Below are 23,565 nucleotides of genomic sequence, written 5' to 3'. Positions count from 1 at the left end.
TAGAAGGAGGAAACTAGTTCAGAAAAAAAGCAAATCCCAAGAAGGAAAGACATCCCTGATCAGTATTAGTAAGAAACTAAGGTCCCTCATGAAATCATCCATGGCTAACTTCGAAAGAAAAAATAGCCAAGGATTCAAAAGATAACCACAAAGCCTTTTTTAGCTCTGTTAAGAATCTAAGTGGCAACTCGCAGATATGCACTGAACTAGTGCAAAATAGCACAAAATATACTGAACCTACTGATATTGCCAACATCCTGGCAGATAGATTCAGTGAAAACTTCACCCCCCTCTCACCTCCAAAAGGGACCACAGCAAGACTGGAAAAGTGTAGTGTCCCAAAAATCACAGACGCACAGGTGAAAACAGCCCTTTCAAAAGCCAAAAACACAGAGTCAATGGGACCAGATGGTGTCCCAGGTTGCATCTTGCACAAACTACAGAACGAAATAACCCCCCCCCCCACCTAAACACACTGTTCAACCTCAGCTTCTCCATAGGCTATGTGCCCATAGAATGGCACACAGCAACGTTTATTCCTCTCCACAAAGGAGGGGCCACAACTGACCCTGCTAACTATCCCACCATAAGCCTGACTAGCCAGGTCTGCAAGGCTATGGGGAGCATCATCATAGAACTCATTAACAAAGACATTGGGAACCTCCAAACACTTGACCTGACTCAGTTCGGCTTTGTTAAGGGCAGATCATGCCTACTAAAACTGGATGACTTCTTCGAGACAGTCACTAAGGCCATAGACGAGGGAAATGTGGTTCACACAGCCAAACTTGACCTCGTCAAGGCTTTCGACACCATTCCCCACTCAGGTATTACAGAAAAACTCACCAGCCTGAACATAAACCCCTACGTCATGAGATGGGTTGCCAACTGGCTTACAGACAAAACTCGCACGGTAAGAATAGCGGGCTCCAGGTCCGACTCTAAACCAGTCACAAGTGGTGTCCCGCAAGGCTCGGTCCTGGGATCCCTGCTGTTCGACATATACTTCTCAGAAGTACAGGCAAACACAGGAGGACTATGGCTAACCAAGTTCACCGATGACTGCAAACTGAGAGCCATAACTGACTCTCCATATGACTCGGGCATCTTCCAAAAGGGCCTTACTGAGACCGACACCTGGTGTCAAAGTCATGGCCTCAAGCTAAATGCCAAAAAATGTATAGTCATCCCATTTGGGAAAAACAAAACACCCATGAATTACCACATAGGTGGCAGCCTCCTTAATACAGAAGAGGTAATAAGAGATCTGGGGACCCAAGCAGACAGTAATCTCTCTCCTTTGACAATCATATTGCCAAAGTAGTTAGGAAATCCTTCTATGTGACCCATCTAATTACTAAAGGGTTCACATCTAGAAATAAAGAGGTTATAGTGCCCCTCTACTCATCACTCATTAGACCCATCATGGAGTACAATGCCTCATTTGGGATGTACCTCACAAGACACTTCCAACAGCTGGAAAGACCACAAAAGTACCTCACCAAGAGGATTACTGGCCTCAAACATATGTCCTATGCAGCCCGACTGAAAAACTCCGGCTTTACTCAGTGGCATATCGCTTACTCAGAGGTGATCTCCGCCTGACTTACAAAGCCACGTCCAACTCAGAATTGACGCACATGTTCCACCTAAAGAAATCCAAGTCACTGCGAGCCATGCGCTCTAGTGAGCTAAACCTCGCCACAACAATAAAAAGAACATGCTGGAGGGATAGATTCCTGTCGCAGAGACTCCCCATGCTTTGGAACAAGAATCCAAACTACATTAGACAGAGCCCCTCACTAACACTCTTCAAGAGAAACCTTGACGAGTGGATGGGTAACAGAAAATACACCCCTGGGATCACTTCATTGGCTCTGCTTGACAAAGGATCAGTTAATTAATCAAATGGGCAGCGAAAGCAGACACACACTGGCTAGGCTTATAAATGCCCTCAAGCAGATAGCCTAGTACCTACCTATGAACCCTGTTTTGATTATGAAAAGGACCCAAGAGTCCTGAGTAATCAGCTTCCAAGTAGCAAGAGATGGGCTGAGACAAAGAGACAAGGGAGTGGATGACCCTAGTGGCTGGTAGTCACAGACTACCAGGGTTAGGTTGGGAGTGAAAGAACTATTTTGGAGCAGTGGTAGACTTTGAAGAGGCTGGCTTTCTGGGTCTCCTCTAACTTTTAGAAGAAGAAGACAGGGATGGCTTTCTTACAAATGCAGTCTTAACCAGGTAATTCCTTCGAAACCGAGGAACTGGAGATACAAGAATATGTTTAAGGTCCTGTAACTCCTTTCCTTTTTCCTGAAGAGACTTGAAGAGTTCTGCTGCTTAACTCTCAAACAAGGCTTTGTTATCCAAGGGTGCATCCAGCAATTTGGCCTTGAAATCTTCGGGCAGAGGTTGTAGCCTAAGCCAAGAGTATCTTCTAAGGACCGACCCAGTGGCAGCTGCCCTAGAGGAGGCATCAGCAGCATCATACCTGCACTTGATGGAGTGCCTAGTTGCAGTTCAGAAGAATTAAGACTAGCTGCTAATTTAGATTTTGTTGGGAAATCTGGGAAGTCTGCCTTAAAATTCCCTGCATCAGCCAGAAGGGCCAGGAGTATTTTGCCATGTGGGTCTCATAATTTATTGCACAGAAGGCCAAAGTGGCAAAGTGTAAACCTTCTATCCCAAATGTTCCAGGACCTTACTCTCCTTATCAGAGGGTAACAAGGAAGTAGATGGTAGCAATTTTAAAGCCTTATCCATAGAAGCAGATATGGTAGCCGGATCAGCAGCAGGAGCCTTGAAAAGAAACTGGGAGTCCTCAGGTACCTTACAGAACCTGTCTGGACGCTTGTGGGCAGGAGGCTGAAAGTTTGGACATTTGGAGGCAGCTGAGAAAACATCCAGAAAAGCCATCAGGATTGGAGGGATAGCAGAAGGAGATTGGGAATCCATCTCAAAGACGTTGTAGTACCTCTTTTGAATGTCTGAAACTTGGGAGCAGTCCCACTTGAAAAAATCTTACATTTTTAGAATAGTCTCTCCAAATGAAATGTTCGCCCCAGGGGAATCTGTAACATTAGATTCCTCCTCTGGGGAGGCATATCCTAAAGAGAAAGCCAACTGGCTGGAGTAGCTAAGGATTTCTCTCCAGAGGAATCCTCCTCCTCTTAGGAAGTGTCAGCAGCTGTCCTTTTGAAGGTGGCAGAAGGAGAAAATGTCTGCAGAAGAACAGAAGGAGAAGTTTGGCAAAGGGCCATAAAGGCATTAAAGACGCTTTGAGAAAAGGCTTGCCAATCAGGGAGCTGCTAAGGTGTAGCCGGAGACATGTTTAGTTTTTGCCTTCTTTTTGGAAGCTTCCATATGGTGGAAGGTGGAAGGACCTGACGTCGGCCTGCATTCAGTGATAAAGAGGACATCTTTATGCACCATGATTTATGAGATGGCAAAAGGACCTTCCTTCCCCCTTATCACCCTGATCTGACACCTGCTCTTCCCTCATGGACGTGCCAGCAGAGTCCTTCGGGGCTTCCACTGTGGTAACCACCAAAGGTAGATGCACCATCTCCGGCACAGTCTTTGGACTACAATGGCCTCAGGAGAAACGACTGAAAGAGAGAGTGCAGCTGAAGGTTCAGGCAGTGATTTTTTTTTGGCCATCTTTGGTACTTAGAAAACCAGTGCCTAACATGCGAGATGGAAGGCACTGGTTTTCTAAGTATAATTTTAGAGAGGTCAGCCGACTCCGGAGGGTCTTAGGGATGAAGGACTTGCAAATAGTACACTCGCTGTTGTCGTGATCTGCGCCTAGACAAAAGAGGCAAAATTCGTGGGCGTCTTTATGTGGAATATGCCTTCCACACTGTCACTTGCCATTCCTAGCTGACATGAAGCCAATAGGGAGAGTGCCAAACCTCAGGAAGAAACTTGGGAGGAGGATGTACCAGTAGAGCCCTCTAGGAAGCCATGAAGGATGGCCCTAGCAAAACCAGCTCGGGATTCAATCCAGCTTGTAGTGTTTGGTAAATGTAATGGACAGAAGAACAGGTAGCTGCCTCAAGAACAGAGTTAGTATCCAAACCCTCAAAAAAGCAACAGAAGAAGCCACAGCTCTAGTACAATAAGCCTTAAGAGGAAAAGAAAGGCTCCACCATGGAAAGAATAATAAAAGGAAATAGTTTTAGAAATCCAAGAAGAAATAGTTTGCTTGGATACAGCTAATCCTAGGAACCAATGATGTAAAGAAGCAAACAGCTGATCAGATTTCCTAACAGTTTTAGTCTTATCCAAATAAAATCTGAGTTGTCTATGCACATCCAGTGTGTGCAGCACCATCTCACTGGCAGACTGTGGAGAGGGGAAAAAGTGGGCAAATGAATAGACTGATTAAGAGACAACTCATTAACCACCTTGGGCATAAAAGAAGGATTAGTAGGCAAGGATATCTTGTCCTTATGAAACACCAAAAAAGGAGGACAAGCCATAAAGGCTTCAAGCTCAGACATCCATCTGGCAGAAGTAAGGGCCAACAAAAGTACTGTCTTCCAAGAGCAATGTTGCAAGGAAGCTGAAGGAGCAGGATCAAAAGAAGCCTGAGTCAAATTTTCCAAAACAAAATTAAGATCTCATGGAGGAGGAAGAGGCTTCACGTGAGGCCTAATATGAAAAACGCCTTTAAGAAATTGTCTAGCCTCAAATCTAGAAGCCAAAGGAGGAGAAAAGGGAAGACAAGCAGAGATAGCTGATAAGTGGGCCTTAACAGAAGAAAAGGCAAGCCTAGCACTGAGCAATTCACACAAACAGGAGAGAACCAAAGAACATCCACAAAAAGTGGATCCAGGTTATAAGAAAAACACCAAACAGAAAACCTCTTCCATTTGGATAAGTAGGATTTCCTAGTAGTGGGTTTCCTATCCTCTGCAGGACCCTAAGCACGTTCCTCAGAAAAAAGGTGTCTATGTGGAATCAAAATCCAATCACCCACAGTGTCAGTTGATGAGTAAATAGGTGGGGATGGATGAGAGATCCCTTGTCTTGTGTGAGTAGGTTCACCCTGTGAGACAACTTGTGATGATTGCCCTTGGATAAATGCAGAAGTGGGAACCAATGCTGTCTCAGCCAAAAGGAAGTCACCAACAAGATTTTGGCACAATCCTGTTAAATTCTGAACAGAACTTTTGAAATGAGGGGAAGGGGAAGAAGCGCATAAAGAAGCATCCCTTTCCCAGAAAAAGAGAGGGCATTCACTTTCCAAGCCAGAGGACCTGGAACTCTGGCACAAAAAAAGAGGAAGTTGTCTGTTCAGAGTGGAGGCAAATAGATCTATCTGTGGAGTACCCACTGGTGGACAATGTCCAGAAATACATCCCAGTGATGCATCCATTCATGGGATTGAGTTAAGGACCTGCTCAGAGTGTCTGCCACAATGTTTTGACTTGAGGAAATGTAAGCTTCCTGAAGAGTTACTTGATACTGAACAGCAAGATCCAACACAAGGAGGGAAACCAGCAAAGAATATAAGATCTTGTTCCCCCATTTGTTTACATACCACATCACTGTGGTATTGTCTGTAAATACCATGACAGGTCCACGGGAGAAAAGAGGATGAAAAGCCTGAAGCACCAGCAGAAGATCTCTCATCTCTTTGACATTGATGTGCTCTTTCTGTTAAAGAGGCAACCACACCCCTTGCACCCTTAGGGAACCAAAAGCTGCTCCCCACCCCACATCTGAGCCATCTGTGAACAAACTCCTGAGAGGAAAGAAGGGGATGAAAGGGAAGCCCTGGGTTTTAAAACAACTGCTGAATCCACAACTGAAGTTCCTTCTTTAGACAAAGACGAAAAGGAGCTATAAAGTCTAGGGGATGCCCATGTTGAAACCAAACTGAATTCAGAAACCACTTAAACTTTCTCATGTTGAGTTTTGCTAGAAGGAGCACAGGGATGGTGGATGCCATGAACCCCAGCACTCTCAGAAATGTCCTGGCTGTGATAGAGGCCAGAGTAAGAAGAGTCTGAAAGAAGGAGATGAGGGTCAAGACCTTGGGATGAGGCAGAGATGCCAGCATAGGCACCACTTGAATCCTGCACCCAAGAAAAACATGATTCTGAGAAGGAGTCAGAAAAAACTTTTTGAAATTTATTGTGAACCCCAGACTTTGCAGAAGGGAAAAGGCAAAATGAAGATTTTGCAAGAGGATCTCTGGAGAGGATGCCTGAAATAAGAGGTCATGCAAGTAAGGAAATACTTGGATCCCCTGAATCCTGCAAATCACAGGAGCTAGGCATTTGTTGAATAACTTTGGAGCAGTAGAGACCAAAGGGCAAAGCAGAGAACTGAAAATGTCAGGAAGCAACAGAGAAACATAAAAACTTCCCGAAAAGGGGGTGAACAGAGATATGGAAGTAAGCATTCTTGAGATTCAGAGAAGCCATAAAAGCCTGAGGAAGCAGCAAAGGGAACACAGTCTGAAGGGATAACACTTGAAAAGACGGAACCTTCAGAAAAGTATTCAGATGATAAAGATCCAGAATGGGTCTCCAAATGCCCTCTTTCTTGGGGATCAAAAACATTCTGGAATAAACCCCCTTCCCCCTTTAAGCAGCTGGAACCTCTTGAATAGTTCACCAAGTCAAAAGATCCTGAAGCACCTCTGGAAAAAAGCTTAACTGATCTTGAGGTGGTTGAGGAATGCCCATGAAGGGGGAAGAGATTTCAGAACCATGAAATAATCCTGGAGAATAATGGAAAGAACCCAAGAATCTTGGGTTATGCTTAACCAAACAGGAAAAGACAGAGAAAGAGAAAGAGGAATATGGGTGGGAGGAATCAAGTAGTTAGACAGCAGCTGGTTTATCAGGAAAGGAAGGCTTCTGAGCAGGACGGGTCTGAGTAGATTTAGGGGGGGTAACCCTAATACCACCCTTTTTGCCTTTAGGAGGACAACGAGACTGCCTTCTAACAAAAGCTAGTTTAGTAGGATAGTTTCTCTGAATCTTAGGCAATGGTGAAACAAAAATATGTTTTAGACCATGTAACTCCTTGCCTTTCTCCTGCAGGGGACTTGAACAAATCAGCTGCAGCAGCACCAAATAAACATTTGTCTAGAGGAGCATCCATCAACTTAGCCTTAATATCATCAATAAGGTGGAAGTTGAAGCTGAAGCCAGGAATATCTCCTCAACACAGAGCCAGAAGCAGCAGACCTAGTGGAAGCATCTGCTGCATCAAAACTACATTTAATGGAATGGCGAGTGACCTGGGAAGAAGCCCCTAATAGAGACAAGGCAGAAGTCTTACCCTCAGAATCAGGAAGGTCAGAAATAACCTGACAAGCCTGAGAAAGGACAGCCAAAACATATCTAGTCATATGAGTCTGATAATTAACACCCCAAAAGGCTAAGGTGACTGAAGTATAAACCTTTTTACCCAGCACTTCCATAATCATGCTGTACTTATTAGAGGGAACAAGCTTGGTAGACGGCAATAATTTTAAATGCTTATCAGATACTACAAAAAACACAGAAAGGTCAGCAGATGGACCCTTAAGGAATTTGCAGTCATCAGGCACTTTGTAAAACTGGTCTGGTTTCTAAGGAGCAATGGCTGACAGTCTGGAGCCTGAGAAGCAGAACAGAAAGCATCCAATAAAGCAGCCAAAACAGGAGGAACAGGAGCATCTGGGCGACTCCATTTGAAGGAGCTCATAATTCTGCACTGCACTTCAGACACCTGGGAACAATCCCATTTAAATAACTCCGTCATCCTGGCAATGTTTTGTTGTTGTTTTTCTTTCAGCTTTTCCCGGTTAGGAGTCGCCACAGCGGAACTCCGGTCAGCTAATGATTGGCTGTAAATTTTTACGGTGCCGAGGTGCCAGCTCGATGCCCAACTTTCAACGAAGGCATGCCCATACACGCATGTCTTTCAAATGCTACTCGACCGTAGGGAGGACATGCAGACTCCACTCAGAAGGCGCCCCAGCCGAGAATCAAATGAGAGAACCTTTTGCTGTGAGGTAACTACGCTACTGCTGCACCACTGCAGCTTTCCATCACCCTGGCAATGGTATCCCAAAAAGAAATCTCCTCAAAAGGGGATTCAGGACTTGTATACTCCTTTTCCTCAGAGCCATACTCCAGAGGGGAAGGAATTTGGGTAAAATAGGCCAAGGACTGCTCATCTGAATCTTCATCTTCCTCACAGGAATCCTGACTGCTAGATCTCTTAAGAGAGGAAAATGACCAAGGAGGAGATAGGACAGAGACCCCCTGAGGAGGCTTCAAGGCCATAAGAGCATTGAACAACCCCTGTGTAAAATTCTGCCATTCACTTTGAGGGTCCTTGAGAGTAGAAGCAATAAGTTTAGTCTTCTGCCTCTTTTTAAAGGGGCGTTAGCCTTATAAAATAAAGAAGGCTCCGACATCGGCCTACACTCAATAACTGTAGTCGGGACTTCTTCCCTAACCAGTATTTGAGGAATCCCCCCTAGGCCCTTCAGTGATAATCAGCCACTCTTTCCCCTGAGCATCTGAAACGGACATCTGCAAGGCCTCCAAGGATGTGCGAGAAGCCGGATCCATGCCAACCTCCAAACCGTCGCAACAGAGGAATCCAGCTCAGAAACCAGATGATTCTCTGGGCTTTCAACAGCCTTGAAAGAGATGTCTGGTGGAGGAGGCACAGCTGAAGAATCTGACCTGACTTTCTGGCCTTCTTGTTCAAAGATGGCTGACCATCAGGCTGGGAAGTACACTCCATAGCGTCTTTCGCTAAGAGCTTTAGACGCCAATTCTCAAGATAAATGGCAAGAGAGGAAATATAACTATGTGAGGTCTTTGGAACAAAAGCCTGACAAATCGTAAAGGATGTATGATTGTGAGAAGCTACTAAACAGAACAAGCACTGCTTGTGATTGTCTTTATGGGGTATCTGTCTCCAACACTGGCATTTATCTTTTCTGGATGACATGAAAGCCACAACAACACAAATGCTAAGAGCAAAAAAGACAAGTCAAAAAAACCCAACAGGGCACTTATCTGAATGACTAGGTAACCAGCAACAACTCAGGTGATCAGACTGGTGATCAAAATATGTTTGGATTGGCGGCAAAGGAGTTCTGAAGATGGTATGACCAGACATCACCTTTATGCCCTACACTACACAAGAAGCATACGTGTGATATATGGCATACCTTAAAGCAACCTAAAAGCTTTGGTATACTGGCTAGATGTCAGGCCACCCTTGACAGTGGATTCCAAATGAATGAATACTGCAACAGTGATATGGAAGGGCATCCTAATATCTTTTTTTATCCTATGTAAATGACAAAAGAATCATTTAATCTTCCTTTATATGAAGAAATTATTCCCCTGTGGGGTGCTTCCCCAGGTTGAATTTTTTCATCTTTTAATGATTTCCATCTTTAGTCTTTCTCTTTACTCAATTTCTTCATTTTTTTAATTATGTTTTTGTTGTCTGTAGTCATCTGCTTTTACCAGCTTTTCAAATTCAGGCCATACTCACAGTTGTCAATATTATGTGTTGCTTCAAAAGGTTATTAAGGTTAAAGTTTAGGTTAAGCTAATTGGGATGTTCCTATAGAGGGGCTGCATACAAGAGTTACTTGAACAGAAAAATATGAAATAATGGATAAGAGGTGGACAAAATACGCCAGTTATCAAATGTAGCCTGTGTAACTGCTGTTTAAATAAAGGTGAAGCAATAACAAATGAAGCAACACACCCAAAATAATTTTTACTGGACTCTACTACTGACAGTACAAAAACAGCTAACATAATTTGAAATTTTGGTGGAATCTGCCAAAAAGATGTCGTAGGAGGTGCATCTAATTTTGTTACAGAATGAAGCACAATTTTAAAAACGTGCTTGATAGACAAAGTAGAGCGCAGGTTGGTCAATCTAAACAAACACACAAATGTGTGTACATTGCAAATTTATGAATACAGAGGAAATAGACACCATCATGCCTCCACCCATCCATCCATCCATCCTCAACCCGTTTTCCCATTTTTGCACATGGGGTTGGGGTGTCACTTCAACAGTGACAATCAACTTGAGCATCTCAATCATTACACCACCGGGTGGCTAGCCCTGCCACTGTAGTTCATCCGTACCACTCACTTGCACACACACTCACTCCTAGGTCCAATTTAGAGTGTCCAATTCATCTGCTACATGTCTCTGGAGTGTGGGAGGAAACTGGAGCACCTAAAGGAAACCCACGCGACTGCAGGGAAGAAATGCAGACTCCACACAGAAGGTACCCCAGCCGAGAATCGAACCAGAGAACCTCCTGCTGTGAGATGACAACACTAACTGTTGCACCACCACCCCCGTACCATTATGCCTACTACATTAAAATTGGAGAAAACCTGGTGGATATAATTGTAATACAGTTAGTGTGGTACATCTCTCGTGTGAATCCTGCAAGCTTTCTATATTGATAAAACTGTTAATGCTTTAAAGCAGGATATACCAGCACACTTAGTGTTTTATTTTTGGTTTTAGAAAAGACAGACATTTGTCAGAAAAGTGGGGACTGGAAAACTCTCTTACAAATCAGAGAGTTGCAGTGGTTTTTAAGGACCAATGCCACTGTAACTATTGGAGTAAATGATTGTGTCAACATTAACTGTGCCCTTAAGATTATAGCAAGTAAGTTATGAAACAAGTTCTCAAATTTTGTTTTTAACATTTTAGGATGTTTTGCAAATGTGTATGTAAAATGTCATTACTTAAGTATAAGCATTTTGTACCTGCACCTTCAAAGTTTCGGTTATGTTATTTTGAACAGATAAAAGGAATAGAGACCACAAAGTCACCCCTGCATGGCACTCATGTCCCTCATGGACAGGGGTTGCAGGTGTTGATCACAGACCTGCTCTGTTCATAAATTTGTTCTGTGAACTACCCAAAAAGAAAAAATGGGGATACTTGGGATTAACATGGCTAAGCTTGTAAAGGCTCTGGGGTCACTAGCCTGTTTAACCTCTTATGAACTTGATGAAGTAATGAATGCATTACTGCAGGTCTTGATGATGTCTAGATTAGACAAAAGTATTAAACTTGTGCACTTGTTTTTTTAAACAAAATTCTTGCTGCTTGGTTCTTTGATTCTGCAGTACATTTCCTGTTAAAAGTATTCCTTCAAAATGAAAATACTTCAAATAACCTTTTGCCGGATTTATCTACAACAACACCCTTATTAAAAAGAATTCTGCCTGCACAAGTAACATATGGGAATTCAACTATGACTACAGCCAAGGTAACACGAGTTCAACTAGTGGCTTTGTCACCTGATGGCACACCCAGGGAGAATGAGACATGCACTTCCCGTGGGAAGACAGCGGTTCCCAATCAACACCTACCTCTGCTGAAGGGCAGAAGCCTTTCATGATGTGGGGAGCAAGTACTAGGAAGACATGGGAAAGGTGCCTAAGCCAGTGATGACAGCCCCTATTAAGTCATAAGGAGGAAAACACATGTGAAGACAATGGGGTATAGACAACCCTTGCAGTGATACCTGTACTTATCAGCACATGTTGTGTCTTTCGGCTTTTCCTGGTTAGGGGTCGCCACAGCGGAACTCCAGTCCACTAATGATTGGCAGTAGATTTTTACGTGCCGAGTTGCCGGCCCTGACGCACAACCTTCAACGAAGGTATGCCCATTCACGCATGTTTCCACACAGAAGACGCTCTAGCTAAGAATCGAACAGGACAACGTCTTACTATGAGGTGACAATGCTACCACAGCACCACCACCGCAGTTAGAAAAAAAAACTCTCATTGCTAGGATGCCGGTGACAGCACAAACCATTCTCTGGCTGCCTGGAAGAAAGGTCAGGGGGTAAGTTATTCTTAAAAATGGATAAATGGGTAGACTAGTCTATATGAAAAGTTAACAGAAGGCTACTATATTTTAGCAATAATTCAGACTGTGTTTGGGTATATTAGGATTTACCCACTGTTGGTGTGGTCTAAATGCAAGGGAAAAGCCCAAGTGATTAAACAAAGGCAACCATGAGTAAATCCTGATATACCCACACACAGGCATGGATTATTGCTATTATCCAGTGACAACATTTACGAAAGAAATGAATTACCTTTCTTAAATAATGTCTTTATATAACAGCGCTTTAGTCTTCTGACAAATTGTTTTCTGTTTGCTGACATACTGCTCATGTGTATGGGACCTACATTCCTAAGCTTGCACAGTACATCAGTGTAGTGGCAGAGAACAGATGGATGAAAGAGCATCCCCATTGCTCTTTTCTTTTCTTTTTTTTTTGTACTACTTAAAAAATATTATGAGGGACAATGCAAAAGTATGAAGAAAATTAGGAATGTTTCTGTTTCATCAGTTTTGCAGAATGTACCTATTTTTCTCAAATTTTGCTCTGTCTCGGTAAAACAGGTATTTAATGCTGATATCCACATATGCCAATAGAAAGTCTATCCATTCAGCAGGACTTCTTTCTAGTGGTATATGTTTGATGTACAATGGCCAAACTGTTTGGGCTGTTCAATCAGCATGCTCATTTTTGAATATTAATGACCCTTTATTGTGTAATGGGGCATAAATATACATAGGACAAATAAAAGTACTAGAAAGACTGTAACAGATGAAGCCAGTGATGCGATTCTGTTAAGAGATATTTAAGCAAGCACAGTGACTTGACCTACGGCATCTATCATTCTCGGACAGTGGAAAACTTGGCAAAAGTACATTCCCAATAGTAAATAATTACACTAAAATGACAGTTTCTACATATGTTTCACATTTTCAATAATTGTTTAACTTGCACGTATGTTATTAACCAGACTGCAAAGTAATGAAAACAATATTTACGACCAACCAAAATTGCAGCTACCGTTTATAAGAATGTTTTCATTACCTATAATAATGAGTTATAAGAACATCCTACCATGAAAGAGAAGATTATGCATAGCTAAACCAACACACAAATGGTCAAACCCTGAGACAGACAGCTATTCTATTTATTTATTTATTTAGTTATTTTATTTGATTACTGGGAAAGTCTGACTTGGAACAAGCCAATTTTCAGTGGAAGCCCAGGGAGAAATGCTCCAGATGCATGTCTTTGTAATGTGGGAGGAAAACAGAGCACCAGGAGGAAACCCACATGAATGTAGGTAGGACATAAAGACTCCGCACAGAAGACACCCCAGCCAAAAATCCAACTGGACAAACTCTTCCTGTGAAGAAACAATGTAAACCACTGCACCATCCAAATAATATTGTTAGAATATTGCTATAGTATTTCTCAGATAACAAATGACTGACATCATAAATGGCATCAAGCATAGATTCCCTATTAAGTATAGAAAAAAACGCCAACAGGGAAAACTGCTTACTTTGGTATCCATACATCAGACAACTAAGATGCTTTCTAGTGTAAATGATTCCACAGTGAGACAATAACTTACCACTTTTGCAGTGTGATCCCATGAACCTGAAACCACCAATTGTTCTCCTCTGGTTTGGCTCCAGTCAACACTATAAACCTAAAAATTGGAGAAACACATATACAGCAGTTAGTACAAACTAACTAATATCCATCTCCATCTTCCCCCAGTGAAGAGAACTCAAACATCCCTATCAACCAACCTAGCCTAACCAAACTTTCCCTTCTTGGGGTCCTTTCTACATGCCTTTCAAATTCACTTCTCAACAGAAAACACTTTCATGTGGAACAATGATATAATTGATAGCTTTCCTGTAATTCATAAATAGAAGTTATGTTCTTACCATAACGTTCCATGTTAGTTGTCTTCTTCTCGCCTTCTTCTTGCTGGATGGGTTCGCCACTCTAAAAGCTCGAGAGTTGGTTCCACCGGCTCGAGGCTCCCCTTATATCCCACAATGCTAGGCGAGAGTTACCTCAGATCTCGTTTGTAAGCTAACCCCAGCTTATAACAGTAACAGTATAACTGTAAAACAGAATCCACCTCTAACAACAGGTAGAAGAGGGGTGACCTACATCCTGAACCAAGAAATATGCATAATAGCATATGACTAAGAAAGAGGTGGTAGAAAGAGAGGTCACGATCACAACTCCTCTAGGTCTGTCCAGGCCAGGGGAAGGAGGGTGAAGACAACTAACATGGAACGTTATGGTAAGAACATAACTTCTATATGTTAAGTTGTCTATCTCGCCTTCATTCTTGCTGGATGGGACCGCCCCTAGCACCTTGTCCCGGTGGCCTAACGGAACAGACTCCTGAGAACAGTGGAACCAAAGTTAGCTTTATGCCTAGAAGCTAAATCCAACTTATAATGAGAAATAAAAGTGTGAGGAGTAGCCCAAGTAGCCGCTGCACAAATGGTGTCAATAGGCAGTCTGTCTTGGAAGGCTAAAGAAGTAGCCAAAGCTCTGGTGGAATGGGCTTTAGGTTTATTAGGCAATTTCTGTTGTCTAACTTCATATACCAGGGAAATCAAAGATGTTAGCCATCTGGATAATGATACCTTTGAAACTGCAAGTCCCTTTCTGCTTTCCTAGGAGACAAACAGCTGATCAGATTTTCTGAATTGTTTTGTTCTATCCAAGTAGTACCTTAATTGACGATGAACATCCAGGCAGTGTAATTTTTGTTCAGACCTATTTGAATACTCTGGGAAAAGACACGGAGGTCAATCCTTTGGTTTAGATTTGATGTTGAAACCACCTTAGGCAAAAAGGACGGTTAGTTTGTAAGGAAACTCTGTCCTTATGGAACAAAAGATAAGGAGAACGACAACTGAGTGCTTGAAGTTCTGAAATTCTTCTAGCTGATGTGATAGCCACCAGAAAGAGAGTTTTCCATGATAATAATTTCAAGGAACATGAAGCTGCAGGTTCGAAGGGGAAAGAATCAAAGAAGCAAGAACTAAATTTAGGTCCCAAGGAGAAGGAGGATTTCTTATAGGAGGTCTGAGAAGAAAAACTCCTTTCAAAAAGGCTTTGCAAAGTTTGTGGGACATTAGGGCAGATTCAGAAATACCCACATGGAAATTAGAAATAGCTGCCAATTGAACCTTAAGAGTAGATGGAGATGAACCTGCATGGAAGAGTTCAGCTAGAAAATCAAGGACTAGTTGGATGGAAGCGGTGAAAGGATCTATGTCCTTTCCTTGTGCCCAATATGAGAAGCGTTTCCACTTACTCAAATAAATCTTCGAGTGGAAGATTTATGGGAAGCTATCAATATATCTCTAACAGAGTGAGATAATTGAGGAAGCCTGGCTACGGTTGGAACTGGAGGAACCAAGCAGTGAGGTTCAGAGAGGGAGGGAGCGATGAAACTGACCCGACTGGTGGATCAAAAGATCTGGAACTAGGTCCAGATTCCACGGTCGCCCAAAAGAAATCGATGTAGAAAGGGGAACCACACTTGTCGAGGCCAGTAAGGAGCAATGAGGATCAATGAGGCCTTCTGAGCGATAGCTTTCTGTATTACTTGAGAGATCAGTGGGAAAGGAGGAAATGCATACAGAAGTCCCGGGGCCAAACTTGGACTAGAGCGCCCCTGCTGGGTTGGCCTGGTAAAGGAATAGAGTGAAATATTCTCTGCACTTGCTGTTTTGGGGAGTAGCAAAAGATCGCAGCAAGGCTGACCCCACTTGAGAAAGATTTCTCTCACTACAGAGTCTTTCAGAGACCACTCGTGAGGCATGAGTATAGCTCTGCTCAACTTGTCCGCAATGTGATTGGACTTCCGGGATGTGCGTTGCTATCAGAAAACGCTGAGAAGAAATCGCCCATTGCCACAGTCTGAGTGCTTCTCGACACAGGGGTATGATCTGGTTCCGCCTTGTTTGTTGATGTACCACACTACAGACATATTGTCTGTCTGGATTGCAATCGCTCCCAAGGGAAGAGAGTCTTGAAGGGCTTGCAACGCTAAAAGCACTGCTCTCATCTCCAGAACATTTATGTGCAAGTGGCATTCGCTTGGCTGCCATGTGCCCTGGACTGTCCTGCCCTGATAATGCCCCCACCCGATCAGGGAGGCATCCGTTGTCAGAGTAGCAACCGGAGGAGGTGGAACAAATGGTCTTCCGACAGGAGCTGGGGAAGACATCCACCACATGAGATGCTTTTGCACGCCTGCATGATCATAATGGTGTGAGACATTGGAAGTTCCTGGTATGACCATTGAGAAAAAAGCATCCACTGAAGGATCCGCATGTGGTATCTGGCCAATGGAAGGAGAGGTATGGCGCTGCCATGAATCCCAACACCTTTAGAACTAACCTGGCTTTGGCTCTGTTGTTGTTGAGAAGAAGTGACACCAATTTGTGAATGTCTGATATCCTTTGGTTCGTTAGCCTTGCAGACATGTTTATAGTATCTAAATTTGCGCCTATGTAGGTAATAGTACGACAAGGCGACAAAACAGACTTTTCGCAATTTATTGAAATACCCAGTTTTTGACAAACGCGAAAAGTATAATCTCTGGCCATCAGAAGGAGATGCTTGGTGGGAGCTGTGAGAAGCCAGTCGTCCAAATATGGAAACACCTGGAATCCTTGTCGCCTCACGGGTGAAGCTACCACTGCCATGCATTTGGTAAACACCGGGGCAGTGGTGAGACCAAAGGGCAGGGCCCTGAACTGAAAATGACTGGTTCCCAGCCTGAAGCGGAGGAATCTTCTGGAGCGCCTGTTCATTTTATGTGATAGTACGCATCCCGAAGGTCTATAGAGCACATCCAGTTTCCTTTGCCCAAAAGGGGAAGAATGGATTGCAGCGTGACCATCTGAAATCTTGTTTTCTTGACTGATTTGTTCAAGACACTGAGATCCAAAATCGGTCTCCAGTCCCCTGTTTTCTTTGGAACTAAAAAGAACCTTGAGTAGATTCCGGATCCTTGTTGGTCTGCTGGCACTGACTGAATTGCTCTTTTTGCAAGCAGTTTTGAAATTTCCAAAGCTGCTATATCCCTTTGAGCGGTGGAACATCTGGAAGGGATTTTTTGACTGATTTGGAAACGAAGAAAGGGGATAGAATAGCCTTCGAAATGATGGACTGTACCCATTTGTCTTGAGTCAGGGATAGCCAGGCTTCTGGGTACAGTGACAATCTTCCCGACTGCCTCCGAAGATGGGATGTCGGGCAACACCTCAGGGATGCTGAAAAGGCTTGTCAGGAAAGGCTTCCCGATTGCCCTGGTTCTGCGCACCCCCCCTGCCCCTAGGGCGTTGTCTACCATTGTTATTCCCACCTCTGCCTTTGGTAGGAAACGACTCTGTGCGCCAGGCGAAGTCCCTTGAGATTGTTTACGGAACCACATCTTCCCACCCTTCTGGCCTTTGGGGTAAGGCCAAGAAGGAGTCGGAAAACGGACTCCGACGGCAGAAAGGGTCTTGCCATCAGTCTCGCACCTAGTCAGGGTTTCTTTCACTTGAGGACCAAAGAGAGATGATCCATCAAAAGGGGAGTTCGTGAAAGACGTCTTGAAAGGGTCCGCAAAATTGCATAGCCGCATCCAGGCGGCTACACCTGTCCCTGCGGCTCTGCTCGCTCCATCGGCCGCATAAGAGAGGAGGCGCATGGAGGAGTTAGATATGGAATTAAGGGTAGCCAGCTGCGTGTTCATTTTTCTTGAAACCCGCAGCTGTAGGATCTTTAACATTTCACTCGCTTCTTTGATCAAGTCCCTTTGAAGATGAGTGAAATGGCACAGGTAATTCAGCACGCATGGTAAATGTCGCTGAGGAGAACATCCGCCTCCGCACTATCCATGGACCTAGATTCCTTGTTAGGTGGATGGACAGGCACTGAAGGATCAGCCAGTTCCTTCTTTGTGGCAGCAGCTACCACCATAGCATCCACAGAAACTCCTTTTGATAAAAATTGCTTGTCTGATGGAGCTGTGATGAATTTAGAGGGTCTCCTGGGAGGGGGGCCCACTGAATCAGGAGCCGCCCATGCCTTCTTAGCAACCACCTGCAGGAGGGGGTCGAGGGGGGGGGGGACACCCAGGAGGTGGAAGGACGAGAGCCAAACGCCTCAAGATACACAGATTCGTCCTCCGAAGGGTTGAGGGCTGGCCAATTTCCCTCTGTTTCAGGATCTCCAGAATGTCTGCAAATGAGACATCTTCAGAAGGGGAACGGGGAACCTCAGAATCATCCAGATCTGTGTCTGACGTGATAGACTCAGGTGAGTCAATGTGTTTCCTCTTGCACTTCCTCTTCCGAGGGGCTCTTCTGCCAAATCAGGAGAGGCCTCGAAGAGGATGAAATCCCACAGGGGCTCCTGAGGAGCTGGCTCTCTGCGGTCCGGGTGAGGGAGTGAGTCGACTTACCCTGAGGCAGCATAGAGGAGGGGCGGACGGAGCCGACTGTGGAGTAGAGCCAGGTTCTAACACACTCCGCATGACCTCGAATGCACCCCTGTCAGGCAGAGCCAGAGGTCCCCGCTCCGAGGAGCTAAGAACCCTCGGCACCGACAGTGATGGCTCCGAGGTCGATGTCGGAGCCGAACTCACCAGTCGGCTCCGAGAGGGAGAGGGGTCGGACAAGGTCCGATGCCACTCACCCCGGAGCCGACGAGGGAAGTCCGCCGAGATTCCTCCAAAGAAGAAAACGGAGCCGACGGAGCCGAAGACAATTGTCTCGGCCGGCAACCACAGTCTTGGTTCCGACGACCCGAACTCAAAAGAGTCGAAGGAGGAAAGAGTTGATGGACGGGCAGGCACCGACTGATGAGTCGGGCTCTGAAGCATCTGGGCTAGTGCCTCGGACTTAAGTAGTCGACTCACTACCCTCTGAAGGTCATGATCGGACAGCCTCGATGACCTAGAGGAATGAGACTTTGGCCCGCTCAGACAGCAGGGAGATCCTGGAGCCTAATGAACGGAGCCAAGAGAAGGTGACCTAGACCTCTTTCTAGTTGTCGGCCCGAAGGTCTGATCGGGCCGACACGGGTACTCAATAACCTCGGCTCCGCCGGAGCCGAGGGAGCCACAGAAACTGTGGACTGAGACTTATCGGCTCCAGCCGGAGCCGATAAAGGCAAAGGTTGAATAACCTGAGGTCTCGGCTCAGAAACCGGAGTCAAGACCTCGATGCCTTAGAGGGCTTCCTGTTGAAACTGACAGGGAATCCTCTGGCTTCAACAAGCCTCTCAGAATTAGCTTGTTTTTCTTTCCTGCAGGACCCTGGGGCTGAAGCCATGGCACACAGCACAGGAGTCCTGCAGGTGCAAAGGCCCCAGACAAGACACAAGAAGTGTGAGCGCCTGTCAGAGACATTTTCTGACAGCACGCATCACACTTCTTGAACTGAGACCTTTGCTTCTTTAGACATTTTCCCTAACTGACAGGTGTACACAAACACACACCCAAACACACAAGTTATACCCTGTCAGGAAAAATAATAATTTTAGTAGTGATACTAGAATTTAAAGTACAGTAAAATTAAAGTAAACTACACAAACACTCCACTAGGGAAGGGAAGGCCTAAGGCCCAAAGGAAGAACCAAAGGTTCTTTAGTATAACTAAGAAGAAATTTAACTTAAAAAGGGGTAAAAAGAGTAACTTTTAGAAGAAAAAGCTAACACTCACCAGGAACCGGTAGAAGCAACCAACCTCGAAGCTGTAGCGGCAAACGAGATCTGAGGTAACTCTCGCCTAGCATTGTGGGATATAAGGGGAGCCTCGAGCCGGTGGAACCAACTCTCGAGCTTTTAGAGTGGCCGAGTCGGAGCCGAGGTCGGCTCCGAACCCATCCAGCAAGAATGAAGGCGAGATAGACAACTTAACATTCTATGGTTACTAGCACCGAGAAGAACCACTTAGCACCTCTGATTAACAAATAAACAAAAACAGATTCTAAGCCTTAACAGCCACACAAGCAAAGTAACAAATTTTCTTTACTAAAATATCAAGCCTTGTAGCATCTTACCTGAGGCACAGTAACATCGAAAGCACTTTTCTATTAGCTTTTTCTGCAGCCAAATCAATCTGGTCTAAGGTAGGGATAGAGGCTTGAATTAAAGTCTAAACTCTTCTGACACACTGCATCATCTTTATAAATAACTAAAACATTTGGGAATAACATTAGGCTCCTGAAAATTGTTCTCCTTAAATATTCAAAAGTTTTAAGATACAGAGACAAATGAAGACGCAGAAGGCAATAACTCAATTAAAAAAAAAGTATTCTGACAAGTCAACAGCTACATTCAAAATATTTAATGATTAAAAAAAAATGCACATTTCTGTAGAAAGGAAGTTATTAGCTTATTCATTTTGCATAATTATATTCATTCCTGTCTAAATCAAAAAGTAATGGTGGGTGGGAAAGACTTTATACTCCTCTTACCCGCCTTATAAAAAGAAAGTAGAAAAGACAATTTTCTAAAACAATTCTGTGAATTCATCATATTCAAACTCCAAAAGTATATTTCTGGCTTAAAGTTTCATCATTATCAGGTTCTGTGAGTTGTGCAACCTTTCCAATTAAAAGAGAATTATACTCAGGGTATCAGGTAGAAAATGGTGCATATGTAAATGCCACATTTTTAGGGATTTTAGAGACTTATCCTAGTAATTTCTCTAGTATAACTTCACTGGAGATAATTCTAAACCATCAAATTTTATATTCTCTAAATCATGCTGGTCATAGAGTGCAAAATATGGTTTTACTAAGAATTACAGACTCACACAATGTTGATAATCCAAAACACTTAAAAATAACATATAAACACAGATGTGAAAAAAATTAACTTTAAGCAGCATGTTGTGCAGGGGATAAGTCCTTCCCCCTCTCACACACATTTCAAACTTATATATATATACTAACTCCACAGCGGCAACAATAAGAAAAGAGAGGAAATCTCCCAAAAGAAGTGAATGACTGCCACTGCACACTTAGAAATCATATCAGCAATGATTTCTTATTGATTTTCCTGGTCAACATTATGTTTTCAGCATCTTTTTCTTTGATGTATGGCCATTTAAAGAATTTCACCTCAACCAAATGTACAGGAGCCTACAAAAATACCCCAATTCAGTAAGTGGAGAAGCATGAAGTCAGAAGCAAGAATAATGATCTTCCTATCATATACAAAACAGTTTAAGAAACTTCTCTGTGTGGAAGATTTTCAGTCCATGTATCTCTAGTTAATTACTGTATATTAATCAGATCAGACAATAGTAGTAGAAGTAGCGAAATTAAACTCGTCTTAAGTAAAAAAAAAAATAATAAAAAAATATATAATTGTACAGAATTACTAAGTACTGGAAAGTAATCCAAGCAAGGCAGGCAGTCTGTTTCCAGTCAAAAATCCTTTATTAATTTAATAAAGGATTTTCAAATGGAAACAGACTGCCTGCCTTGCTTGGATTACTTTTGAATACTTAGTAATTCTGTACAATTATATATTTTTTATTATTATTTTTTTTTTTTTTACTTAAGACGAGTTTAAGTTTGCTACTTCTACTACTATTGTCTGATCCGATTAATATACAGTGATTAACTAGAGATATACGGACTGAAAATCTTCCACACAGAGAAGTTTCTTACACGGTTTTGTTTTTAGACCCACTATACTTGTTTAGTGGGTTGTTTTGAGACTTTGGGGATACCACGGAGATTACTTGTTTTTTCTTCCTATCATATAAATACTAAATCAGAAGCATAGAGGGGATAAAGCAGTCTTAATACTATTAAAGTTCTGAATAAATGTTTTAAAAATAGTAAATATTCTGCTAATTAACTGACCGAAGCACTGAGAATAGAGAACAATAACAAGAATATACTTTTGAGCTCTTTTGTGATGCTTGTCTTCTGCATGTCTTGAAGAACAGACTAGATTCTGTATTCTTCAGCTGCCTAAATGGGCAGTCATTGCTCCAAGAGATGGTGACTGACACTAACATTAGATAGTGGTGCAAAATAAATCAAGGCTGCAGCCTGGCTCATTCATATGATCAACACTCAGGCGTTAAAAATGACCAAAAGACTGGAAATGTATGATATATGTATATTTACATGTATATGTACAGTGGATATAAAAAGTTTACACACCCCTGTTAAAATGCCAGGTTTTTGTGATATACAAAATGGGTACGTTTCCATTAACGGGGCAACACTCCTCGGCAAACGCAAAAGTGGTAATGTGTCACCGTACCTTTCACCATGACTGTGTTAGTCGACATCAGGCGATAATATCTACAAAAATGTGTTTCTAGCAAGAAAGCAACCCCCCAATCAGAATGTCTCAAGGGTGGCTTGTACGGCAAGGACACATCACACTTTTCAATTGAGCTTTATAAAGACTGTGTGGTTTTCTGGCAAATCACTGACGACTACACTTACTGAAGAATGCCACACATTCAACTTTGCTAAGATAGACAGCTAGCACAACAATGGATTTCAGGTTTATGACACCAAGATTAAAAAGCTGTCCCTACTTCTTTGGTACCCCGCACATATCATTTGAGACTTTGTCCACAGTTCTTGCATTAAGAAGTTGAGCAGTATGTTTTTTATTTTTCCCCTAACAGATTTGTTTGTTTTTCAATTGAATTGTACAAGTTATAGGTCACATTAAAGGTGGGAAAAGTTTTGAAATGATTTATTGTGGTCTCATTGTTTTGTATCACAAAAACCTGACATTTTAACAGGGGTGTGTACACTTTTTCTATCCATTGTATATGTATATGTACATGTCCCTGGCTTGAAATGTACTTCCATAATCTCATTAAAATTGAATAATCAACTTTTGTTAAGATGGTTTCATTAAAAAGTGATGGGAAAGAGTAAATTATCTGACCTGGGTTCAAATCAGCAATAAAGGCAAGAAGGAAAGACACACATCAACAAGATGAATGTTTTTAAAGTACCTGGATGATGATAATGTAATGAGAAGTGACACGGAAAAAGGGATATTAAAAAAGGAACTGTTTCTTCTGAAAACAGCCTACACAAGCCAAATACAAGCTGCTTTCGAAAAGGTAATTATCTTTAATATTAAACCATACGCCTTCTAAGCAATAATATGACCTCAAGAGATGTAAGCCAAGCAAAAAACCATGTAAAGCACTCAGTAATACAACTCAGCCGGAGTTGCCCAGTGAGAACAAGATATAACTATGGAATGACAAAGGAAATACAGAATAGGTCTGTACTCAAACCAATGAAGTGCAATGCATTATGCTGATGATCAGAAGTTGTAACTGCAGTAGTGGGGCTGACAAAAGTCTTCATATAGCTTTCTAACTGTAGTACAAACAGTACAAGTTAAGTTAAAAGATTTTGATTAGATGGGTCTAGAGAGAAGCATAGCTAAGGTAAGATGACGGGGCAACGACCCTTTCTGGAAAGTGTTAGAAAGAGCAATTGGCAGATCATGTTCATTTTTTCAGCGCACAATGTCAAAATGCTGGTAATGCATTTGTGATTAGAAGTGAAGCACTGCAATGCTCCATGTGTGTCAAATTGCAGTTTTATGCAGTCTAAAAAGTAAGAAAATATTTTTTTTATCTCTTGAAATTGAAGCTCTCTAGAGCTTTGTGTGTGGCATA

At 42.9% G+C, this 23,565-nt stretch overlaps 1 protein-coding gene across 2 annotated transcripts in view; it reads right to left on the bottom strand.

Annotated features, from left to right (window-relative positions):
- Positions 1–23,565, bottom strand: part of PEX7 (peroxisomal biogenesis factor 7) — a 1,759,991-nt gene that overhangs the window by 1,460,488 nt on the left and 275,938 nt on the right. For both annotated transcript variants that reach the window (XM_044076447.1, XM_044076438.1), the window contains exon 4: positions 13,476–13,553. In XM_044076447.1, coding sequence (XP_043932382.1) covers positions 13,476–13,553 — 78 coding nt within the window. The remainder of the gene's footprint in view (positions 1–13,475; positions 13,554–23,565) is intronic.

Source organism: Protopterus annectens, chromosome 1.part1 (assembly GCF_019279795.1).
Source record: "Protopterus annectens isolate FY-2018-M chromosome 1.part1, PAN1.0, whole genome shotgun sequence".
Lineage (NCBI taxonomy): Eukaryota > Metazoa > Chordata > Ceratodontiformes > Protopteridae > Protopterus > Protopterus annectens.
The sequence above is the reverse complement of the archived record's forward strand: the minus strand, read 5'-3'. Positions and strand labels throughout refer to the sequence as shown.